Below are 10,826 nucleotides of genomic sequence, written 5' to 3'. Positions count from 1 at the left end.
GGGGGGGGGGGGGGGGCCTGGGAAGGGCTATCCCTTGACTCCTGTAGTCAGCTCTTCCCCAGAGAGAGTCCCGGGCCGTCTTTGGCACACAGCACCTGGGCCCTTCCCTCAGCTGTGCAGGCTGGACCTTGGGGCCAGGCTGGAGTGGGAAGGGGCGCACAGAGCCCAGGCTCCTAACTCAGTGCACTTGTCCAGCTTGCCTGCGGCATGCTCTGGCTCAGCGGCTATGGCCCCAGCTGGTTGCAGAATGCCACACTCCTGGAACAGCTGGGACCCAGGGTGAGTAAGCTCCAGGGCAGGGGCAGCGGTGGGGGGCCTCCCTTCGCAGCAAGCCCTGCGCGGATCTTCTCTGAGTTCCGAAGGTACCCAACCCCCTGGAGCTCTTCTCCCTGCTCCCCACCCAGGTCTGATCTGAAGTTTTCAGAGCCTTGGATCTGTCCCTGTTGAAACAAATGAGAACTCTGCCCCCTCCCCACCTTGACCTGTCTGTCTGGTGTTCCCCAGGCCTGGCTGGGCATTGGGACCTGGGAAGTCCCCAGTCTGCTGCTGGTCTCTCTGTCTGTGCTCCTCGTTACCAGCCTGGTAAGGTGCCTCCTAACCCTGAGGCCTGATCCCCACCAGCCCCCGTTAGACATTCTGGGTCGGTCTGAGGGATGGGCTGTTTGTCTCTCTCCATCAGTGTGGTCCGCACGGGGTGAAAGCACCTTCAGAATTGTTCTACAGTGTTCTAGGCAGGGGAGCAGGACCGAGGCAGGGAGAAGACAAGTAGGAGCCCCCACAGCCCACCAAGAAGCCCTCAATCCACAAGAAACTGAGAGGTTGAGGGAGAGAGAGGTCAGGGAGGACAAGATGGGGGGGTGGAACCTGCCATCCCCGTGAGGCGCAGTGCCATGCAGATAGCTCCCAGGAGAGCAGGGCTGCTCTAGACATATTGAGGGGCAAGGGGCTTACTTCCATGCGCAGCCCACCAGCGAGGGGGCAGCAGCATGGTCCCAAGTCCGTGATGCTATATCCCTCCAACCAGGTGTGGCACCTCCTGAGGGCTCCCCCAGAGCCACCCACACCACTGCCCCCCGAGGACAGGCGCCAGTCGGTAAGCCGCCAGCCCTCCTTCACCTACTCGGAGTGGATGGAAGAGAAGGTCGAAGATGACTTCCTGGACCTGGACCCCGTCCCCGAGACTCCTGTGTTTGACTGCACGATGGACATCAAGCCTGAGGCCGACCCCGCCTCGCTGACCGTCAAGTCCATGGGTCTGCAGGAGAGGTGGGAGGCGTGGAGGAGGGGTGGGCTCTCTGGGCCCTGGAGCTCTCAGCTCCCGGTCAGATGCCTGACTCTTAACTCCCAGTGCCCAAGACCGAGCTGACCTCGTAGCTTAGCCAGTGTAAACACATGCTCTTTAGGTCTGATCAGAATGCCGCAAGGTGAGTGCTGAGAAATACTGTAACTGCACACAAGCACATAGGCATGCACAAGGGTATACATGCGCACACGCACCCGTACATTCCTGTGCGCAAGTAAGTTTGGGTATGTTTGTTTACTGCAGGTCTTGCCAGGTCCTTTAACGTGCTCCTGTTCACTGTAAATCAGCAAGGGGGTAGTATGTGACATTCCTCAAAGTCGCTTGACCACAGAACCGTTTATAGAGTGTGTCCCTGTGTTCCCCAGATCACACTTGGGGAGGTGTCCACGCCCTCTTTTCAGATCACACCAGTTTGAGTTGCACACACGATGTCATGGACAGAGCGCGGAATGAGGAGTCAGTACACCTAGCCTTTTGTTTCAGCTCTGCTGCCCCCTGATTGCACGAGCTTGGACAATGCTTGTCCCCTCTCTGGGACTCGGTTTCCCCTTCCGTGTAATGAGGGCCCTCCCTGTGCTGGGCCCTTGGACAGTGAACACAGAGGAGTCTGTCCAGGGCAGACCCCCTTGCCGCCGCCATGCTGCCCTCGGAACTCCCTCTCTCCCTGACAGCGAGGGTCCCGGCCCCTCCTCGATGAGATGACCTTGACTCATTGGCCACCTCATCCCAGACTGCCGGGCCCAGGACTGTGCTACCAAGGGCCGCGCCCTGCTTCTCTGACCTAGGCAGGTGCCCTCTCTCTGGGAGTTTCCTGGGGGCCACAGGGCTGGGTGCTGCCTCCAGGACTGACAGAGGAGAGCCCAGGGGCGGCCTGTGTTAAGGTGGCCTCAGCTGGAACCTTCGGATCTGGGGCCTCCAACTCCTCACTCAGGCAGCTACTCTACTGCAGGAGGCGGCGAGGCAGGCCCACGCCTGGGGCTGAGACTTGTGCTCCTTGTCGCACCCCCACTCCTCTTCTTGGAGCCCACCCAGTTCCCACCCCCGCTCTCTCTGTCCCTCATCTTCCCACTCCAAGCCCCAAGCTGATGCCCCTCCCTGGCCCTGAGACTCACTCCCCCTTTCCCGGTCCTTCCAGGAGGGGCTCCAACGTCTCCCTGACCCTGGACATGTGCACACCCGGCTGCAACGAGGAGGGCTTCGGCTACCTCATGTCCCCCCGCGAGGAGTCATCCCGAGAGTACCTGCTCAGCGCCTCCCGCGTCCTGCAGGCCGAGGAGCTCCACGAGAAGGCCCTGGACCCCTTCCTGCTGCAGGCAGAATTCTTTGTGAGTCCCCTGAGCCCGCTACCCCTTGGTGGGCAGACCCCTCTACTCAGTCAGTCGCCTAACTAACTAGCAGGGCACCGGAGTGGGGTGCCCAGCACTCAGCATCTGATAGATGAACACCATTGTGTTTGTGTTATCAGTTCTCCTCATGTCTTGGGCAAATGCTTCCCCTCTGGGCCTCGGTTTCCTCATCTAGAAAATGGGGATGTTGCAAGGATTAAAGGGATCACTAAGGTGTGCCAAGCGGCCAGCCGGGTGATTGGTGTTCAGTGGCATTCCTGAGTCTTCAGGGCCCAGCCCTGTGCTTTTTTTTTTTTTTAAATCCTCACCTTAGGATATTTTTCCATTGATTTTTAGAGAGAGTGGAAGAGAGAAGGAAAGACAGAGAGAAATGTCCATGTGAGAGAAACATATTGATTGGTTGCCTCCTGCATGCGCCCTGACCAGGGCATGGGCCAGGGAGGAGCCTGCAACCGATGTAGGTGCCCTTGACCAAATCCAATCCAGAACCCTTTGGTCTGGAAGCCGATGCTCTATCCACTGATCCAAACCAGCTAGGGCTAGCCCTGTGCTTTGAAAGCTATAGAAAGCCCTCCCTCTGGCTGCTACTTTCCCACCTTCCTCCTGCCCGACATCACCAAGCATTGTCCGTGCCCCTTTTGACATCTTTCCAGCTGTAGCTTAGGGAGGTCTAATCACCTCCTCTCTAGACTTGTGCTGCAGCCTGCAGCTGCCTCCTGTTGGACTTCAAGGGGCCCAGTAAATGCCACCCCTGTTTTACCTGCCTGAATGCTCAACCAGTTAAGAGCTAAGTCCTAGGAGATCACAGTATCGTCTTTATTTTTGTTGGTGAAGATGAGGTTTAAAAGGAGGCCTAAGTATGTAGCAATAGTGAGCTTCCTAATCCCCCCAGATTTAAACTTCCTACCCACCCCATGTGCTACTGGCATATCGTGGGCCCCATGGGGCATCCCTATAATTCTTTCCTGGCAGGAGGGCCCAAGAGGAGGAGGAAGGAGGAGGCTGGGACCCAAAAGCCAGTTCCTCAATCAAATGCACCCGTCAGGCTACTTGCCCACCTCTGTGGGCAGGACGGGCGAGGGGCCATGAGTGTTTGAGGAGAGTCTCTCCTGGGAGAAGCCAGGGGGATGGGGAACCAATGTGCCTCCCTCACAACTCCCCTCCCCCCTGCCCCAGCCCTTGCTCCCTGTATGGACCCAATGGCTCTCTGAAAAGACCTCCATCACCTCGTGACCCACTGCTCCAAATTCTGCAGAGCTTGGCATGGCCTGCATTACCCGAGTTGGGCTAGCCTGAGACCCCTTTTCTAGCCTTATGTCCCCCTGCCCCTGCAGGGACTGTCCACCTCAAACTAGGCCAGCACCCCCACCCCCATGTTTTTCTCCTCCAGGGCCTTTTTGCACATCATCTCCCACCCCTGATGCCTCTAGAAAGCCTTCCTGGACGATCCCACCCCGAGTTCCCACCACCATCACCTCCCCTTGAAGGGGACTTGCGTCCTCTCAGCATTTCTTGTTCAGTAGATCGTTGTCGATCTTGCCCAGAGAAAGGAATACAGCCTGCACACCCACCCCACGGTGCTTTCGCACATGTTTTTTATTCTTTTGAGTCTCACAACAACCCTAGAAAGTGTTATGATCCTCATTTTACAAAGAGCTTACTTAGTGGGCCCAGACACAGTGAACGCTATAGGACCGTGTGTGGACGGATAGAAGGGGAGTGAAGAAGTGAGAAGCACTGGGGAGTCATCCCAGAGGACATGGGGGGAGGTGAGGCTAGAGGGGAGCCTTGAAGGGTGGGAATGGTGTGGAGAACTGAAGAGGGGTGCTCCTTGCAAGTGGAATGCCATGAACTCAGACCTGGAGGCAAGATGGAGAATGGCATATTAGCAACAGGAAGGAACAGGCATAACTGGAGGACGGGAATCTTGAAAGCAGCTGGTGGTAAAGGAAGGCCAGACCCCAGAAGACCTCATATTCCAGGCAGAGAAGTCCAGACTTGGAGCTCTTGACACAGAATGATTGGGAGGTGCAAATACGGCCCTGGCAGCTCAGGAGGCTCCTATCCTGCTAGAGAATCAGAGGAGGCTTCTTGGAGGAGGTGGCATTTACGATGGACAGGAAGGACATGAGAAGATGAGAATCGGGTGGGGCACAGAGTGAGCAGCACAACCCCAGGTCCTGAGGTGGGATGTCCAGGGTGGGAACACAGATCAACAAAGCCACTCAGCTTGGCTGCAGCGCAGGGAGTGTGGGAGATGCTGGTGACTGGCCAGATTGCTTTTCAAACTTTTGTTCTTGTCTATTAACCATTTATTTAGTGTCTACTCTGTGCCAGACTGGCCCTCAGTAGACGGTAGTAATGATAACATTTTTTACGTGCTCGTTGCGTGCCAGACAGTGTTCCAATTGCGTTTTGTGTGTGCACGAACTCATTTAATAGTAAATGTTGAATGAACGCATGCACTCAAGCCAGCCCCTGGACTAGAAGTTGGGGCACAGCAGCCCCTGGATTCAAACATCTGTGAGAATCAGACCAACGGCTGCTCACATCCCCATGTCCTTCCTCCTGCAGGAAATCCCCATGAACTTTGTGGATCCGAAAGAGTATGACATCCCTGGGCTGGTACGGAAGAACCGGTACAAAACCATCCTTCCCAGTGAGTACTCAGTGCCCTGGGGGTAGGGGGGTTGGGGGGGGCTCACCCTCCCCTGGGCATCCCCTCACCCTGAGGGAGACCTTAACCCCAGAGCTGGCCCTCCAGGCAATGCCCAGTGAAGAGAAACACCCCCTACTGAGGGCAGAGGTTAATTCATTCCTTCACACGCACTATCCGGACCCTTCCCATGGCCAGGTTGTGCTGGGCTCTGAGGAAACCCAGAAAGAGTGAGGATAGCAGCAGCTCCTACACAGTGCGTGGTATCAGCAGGGTGTTCTCGCATCCTTGTTCTCTTCGGAGTGGGCAGATTTTAAGGAGAGGCGATTAAGGCTCAGGTTAAGTGGCTCATCCACAGTCACACAGAACTGAGTTTCAAACCAGGTCTCTGTGACCCCGGAATTGGGCCCTTTTGTCAACCCGAGTGTATTTTGTCCAGATTGTGCATCCTCTACCAGGCAGAGCAACTCCACAAGGGAGTGAGCCGCCTGTCGGGGAGTAAGTGCCCATCAGGGAGGGTGTTCAAACAGTCCCTGAGCAGTCCCTGGAGGGTCTGATAGGGATTTTCCCTCCCTGGGGGTGGTTAGACCAGGTGGCCCAAGGTTTCTCTTTCAGCCCTGGAGTGTCATTTTCAGGTCACTTTAATGGAGCCCCTGTCTGCACGTCACCCTGCCGAGTTCTGGCCCCAGGCCCCCGGGCCAGCTCGGAGGGGTGACTTGTTGAAAGTGAATCCCCATAAACCTACTCCACTCCGTTTATGGAGTGACAAGGCTTTAAAAAGGCAGCTTTGCCCTCAGCATCTCCAACAACATGGAAGATGTCATGACTTATTTTTAACTTTTAAAATAGAGACTTGTGGTTGCTATGGTTACACAGCCTCTAGGTGGTTCCGGTTAAACAAAGCACCATGTAAGGCCAGGAGGCACTGCTCAGGGCTGCTCACCTCTTCCCTTGTCTTGCTCTCCCGCACCCACCTAGCCCCACCTGGAGGGAGGGGCTCGTGGACCCCAGAACCTAGGCCTTTGCTGGCCATGCAGAGTGGCCACTGGGGGAGGGCGGGACTCAGACCATCTCGCCACCTGGACCTGGATTCCTGAGAGGCTTTGAGCCACGCTGAGCCTCCAGGCCTCCAAGCCCAACAGAGAATGTTCTCTGTGGCCAGCAAGAACTGACCCCGTGCCCTCAGAGGCTGGGCTGAGGCTGAGGGGGTGGGGGCAGTGACAGAGGGCAGGGCAGTCGTGGCAGAGGTCCCCTCTCAGGTCCAGGACGCCCTGAGGTTTGTTCTCACACTCATTCTGCTCGTAATGCCTGAGCCCCTGCCCCCAGGGCTGAGAAATCAGACGTGAGTGAGACACAGACTGTGCACAGGAGGCTCGCAAGCTGATGGGAGAGACAGGGCTGTGGACAGTGACAGTACAGAGTGGCCAGGAACCCAGCAGCAACACTGAGAACAAGATTCAGGGGAGCAATTTCTGTCAGTTTCACCACTTTATCCCAAGCACCAAGGGCACCTGGCGCCTGGTAGCCTCTGCACCAATCTGAGTGGTGAATGGGTGGGTGAGTGAGTGAGTGAGTGAGTGAGTGAATGAACGAGTGAATGTCTCAAATCTAGTGCCCCTTATCCATCCTCACTGCCAAGTAACTTTTTAGGGGTAGGGGATAGTTGCCCAGTTTCAGAGGGTGCCATGTACATCGACGGCATTGACAATTAATGCTCCCTGGAGTTGTGCAGGGCAGGGCCGCCCTCTGACCCCAGACACATCTCACTTGGAGCATTGCAGTAATCTTCTAACTGGTGTGACTCCCACATCCTACCCTCCTGTCCATCTTCTATCATTGTCGCCAAAATGACGCAAAACCAAAATCCAGTCGTCTTTCTCCTCCTTCAACACTGTCATGTCACCCTGAATCCTCGGGGTTAGGTCCAGGCTGCACCCTGAATCCTTGGGGTTAGGTCCAGGCTGATCATCACGGCTTATAAGACCCTTAGTCATCAGATTCCCCCCACTCATTTCTCAGCAGCCCCTCCCTGCCCCGGGCACTTGAATCAGACTGAATGGTGTGCCCTCCTCCTCCTCCTACTGGTCCCTCACACCTAGTCCAGGTGCCCCTGTTCCGGGAAACTAGGGCCACACACTGTGCTCACAGGTCACACACTGCTTGTCTGCCTGCCCAACACTTAGGAGCAGGGACTGTGTCTTGTTTATCTTGGAGTTTCTACTCTCAAGCACAGTGCCAGGCACAGTAGGGTTAAAAGGACCATTCCCCTTCCCACAGTGGTCCTTTAATACCAAGGACCCTGGTGTCTGGGCACCTAACCTGGGCAGTGCTGGTAAGGGGAAGGGAGATGGCGCATGCAGCTTGCCCTGCTCCTCTCTCTCTCCTGCTGGCCAGCCAGAGCCCCCCTCCGCTTACCCTTGCTCTTCTCCATCCCGACATCCTTCTACGCCTCTGTCCACAGAGCTGCCCCTCCCCCACCTGCTCCTACCCCCAAAACACCTGCCAAAGCCTCAGGCACCGGGGCTGAGGCGTAACAGGCTGGAGAGCAGAGGCTCGTGCTGTTTCTCCTGCCGCTTGGCATCCTTCTTTTTACCTGTTAGCGATGGTAGCACGTGTAACGATGGCGATAACGGCAGCAACTTTTACTGTACAGTGTTTTCTGTGTGCTGGGCTCAGTCACTGGTCTGAGGACTCCTTTAACCTTTACAAGATTAGTAAGGCCGCGCTGAAAGGGATGTCCCCAGTTTACAGAGAAGGCACGGGGAGATGAAGTAAGTGGCCCACGTTGGCACAGCTAGTAAGTCAGAGCCAGGATTTGAACCCAGGTCGTCGGGCTCAGTGGTGCAGACTCTTAACCGCTCCCCATGCTGTGCACACCTGAATTACCTTCATCCAGTCCCCTATACGGGAGAGAAACCGAGGCCCAGAGAAAAGGCTGTGAGCTGGTGACAGAGCTAGACCACAGCCAGGACCCGGGGCCCCAGCCAGCTCCCTGCCCCCTGACACACCGTCTCCACCTCAGTCCCAGCCTCTGCAGGCTGACAGAGCCGTCAGTGCAGGGAGGCTCTAGCGGGAATAAAACAGATTCTACCCCAGGAAGAAGAGCAGGATGTTATGAGAATCTTTTACCATGGGATTTGACATGTGAATGGATTGAAGAATAAAAACGCTTTGTGCACACGTGTCTGCTGCGGCGACCCTAGTCTCAGCTCAGGCGTGGAAGGTTTTACTCCTCTTATCCCGATAGTCTTCCTCAGCTTTCATCCCCCAAATCTTAACAGCCCTTTATAGCTATAAAGCACTTTACTTAGCACTTTCACAGCTGTTTTCTCATCTGTCTTCCCAACAATCCCAGGAAGTCGGTATCTTTACCCCCATATTACAGACAGGAAAACTGAGGCTTAGAAAGGCCATGTGCTTTACAAGCGCACTCAGCACGTTGGCGAGAGTGTATATTCAAACTCTTGCTACCTCTGCTGTCCAGGATGCGTCCCCTGGATAACTCCTTTCTCTACTTAGCTTTCTTCTCCCTAGAACATTAGGCACAGTGAATCCAGGGCAGCTTAAGGGGCAGGGGAAAGGGGCAGGCATTGATGCCACAGAGGGAGAGACCCAGGGCCTCACACTCAACCCCCCTCTTCAGCCTGGGCCTCGCCTGCCTCAACGGGCCATGGGGAAGGGTGAATGTTTTGCTCAGGGCAGGGGAAGGAGGAACTTGGAGTCTCAGAAGAAATGTGGGTGCCCTGAATGGGCCAGGCAAGGTGGGCCCTGCCCCAGGAGGATTGCACACGTCGGATCCCAGCCTCACCTGTCTCCCCCACCCCAGACCCTCACAGCAGAGTGTGTCTGACTTCACCAGACCCTGACGACCCTCTGAGTTCCTACATCAACGCCAACTACATCCGGGTACGTAGCCCCATCCCAACACCCTCTCCCTGAAAAGGAGGCCCAGGCTGGTGGGATCCGTCCTCCAGGCCTGTCCGTAAGCCAGTGCGGCTGCTGCCAGCCCCGGGAAGAGCCTGAGTGTGGGGACTGGGCCCCAGGAACATTGCGTCTGACCCTGACAGCCTGGACTTGGCTGGCCACAGGGCTACGGTGGGGAGGAGAAGGTGTACATTGCCACTCAGGGACCCATCGTCAGCACGGTTGGCGACTTCTGGCACATGGTGTGGCAGGAGCACACACCCATCATTGTCATGATCACCAACATCGAGGAGATGAACGAGGTAGGCCCCCCTGCACCATTACCAGGTGTCTGCAGCTTCGCGCCCACCCTAAGCCTCTTGTTTCCGTGTTCTTACAACAATCCTGTGAGGTCGGTAGTGCTCACTCCACAGTCAAGGTGAGGAAGTAGGAGGCCCAGCAAGGTTAAGCCATTTGCTCAGGGCCACACCAGTAGTCAGAGGTAGAGCCTGGAGCTGGCCTCTCCACCTCCAGTGCCCAGGATCTTAAGCAGAATGCTCTGCTGCCTTCTAGGCTGCCAGGGCTGACGCTGGCTACTTCCATACTCAAGATGGATATTATTCCCATTTTCCAGATAAGGTAACTGAGGCTCAGAAAAGGGAGGTGACCTAAAGGTTATGAAGCTGAGTTTTGAACCCAGTACTCTCTAACTGCAAACCTATTGCCACTTTATAGCTCTCCCGGCTGGCCCTGAAGGGGCACTGGGGAGAGTATGGTTGGGGAACTGGGAGTGTATCGCAGCCTGATCTTGGCCCTACAGAAGTGCACCGAGTATTGGCCGGAGGAGCAGGTGGTATATGATGGTGTCGAGATCACCGTGCGCAAAGTCATTCACACTGAGGATTACCGGCTGCGACTCATCTCCCTGAGGGTGAGGCCTGGGGCGGGGCTGTTAGGGGGCAAGGGCTTTATTGAGGATGCCACAGAAGAACAGGGTTCCAGAGTCCACTCTAGCTGAAATCAACTCCTATGTCAGTGGTTCTCAACCTTCTGGCCCTTTAAATACAGTTCCGCATGTTGTGACCCAACCATAAAATTATTTTCGTTGCTACTTCATAACTGTAATGTTGCTACTGTTATGAATCGTAATGTAAATATCTGATATGCAGGATGGTCTTAGGCGACCCCTGTGAAAGGGTCGTTCGACCGCCAAAGGGGTCACGACCCACAGGTTGAGAACCACTGTCCTATGTCTTCCAGGAATTACTAGTGAGCAAGGGATAAGGGAGGGCTGAATGGACAGGGGGACAGAAGCAGGACCAAACCTGTTGTGTTTTATGCTGTTGGACTCTCTGTGTGTCTACACAGTCATTCATAATGCCTTCCACCTCTGCTTCAAATGCACCTAAATCCAGGACTGTCTGGATAAGGGGTCTCCCGCTGCCTCCAGCACTGTCCTTATAACTGAAAGACCACGGTGACTTCAAGATCCCTGCTAAAAGCATCCCCTTCACCTGGGATACAGGCCTTCTGGCCTGTAGTACCCAATCTGTCCACCAGAGGGTAGACACTCCTTGCTGCATTTGGGTTGCAGGAGGAAGTTGTGATTAAAAAAAAA

General features: G+C 55.6%; 1 protein-coding gene across 3 annotated transcripts in view; it reads left to right on the top strand.

Annotated features, from left to right (window-relative positions):
• PTPN5 (protein tyrosine phosphatase, non-receptor type 5 (striatum-enriched)) overlaps positions 1-10,826 on the top strand; it is a 45,657-nt gene that overhangs the window by 32,063 nt on the left and 2,768 nt on the right. For 2 of the 3 annotated variants that reach the window (XM_014530949.1, XM_014530950.1), the window contains 8 exons: positions 196-279; positions 505-582; positions 1,025-1,266; positions 2,439-2,628; positions 5,224-5,308; positions 9,132-9,211; positions 9,394-9,531; positions 10,029-10,139. In XM_014530949.1, coding sequence (XP_014386435.1) covers positions 196-279; positions 505-582; positions 1,025-1,266; positions 2,439-2,628; positions 5,224-5,308; positions 9,132-9,211; positions 9,394-9,531; positions 10,029-10,139 — 1,008 coding nt within the window. The remainder of the gene's footprint in view (positions 1-195; positions 280-504; positions 583-1,024; positions 1,267-2,438; positions 2,629-5,223; positions 5,309-9,131; positions 9,212-9,393; positions 9,532-10,028; positions 10,140-10,826) is intronic. The other variant, XM_014530952.1, reaches the window with a different exon arrangement.

This window comes from Myotis brandtii, unplaced genomic scaffold (genome assembly GCF_000412655.1).
Source record: "Myotis brandtii unplaced genomic scaffold, ASM41265v1 scaffold782, whole genome shotgun sequence".
NCBI classification, from domain to species: Eukaryota; Metazoa; Chordata; class Mammalia; order Chiroptera; family Vespertilionidae; genus Myotis; species Myotis brandtii.
This window is presented reverse-complemented; position numbering and strand designations above follow the sequence as displayed.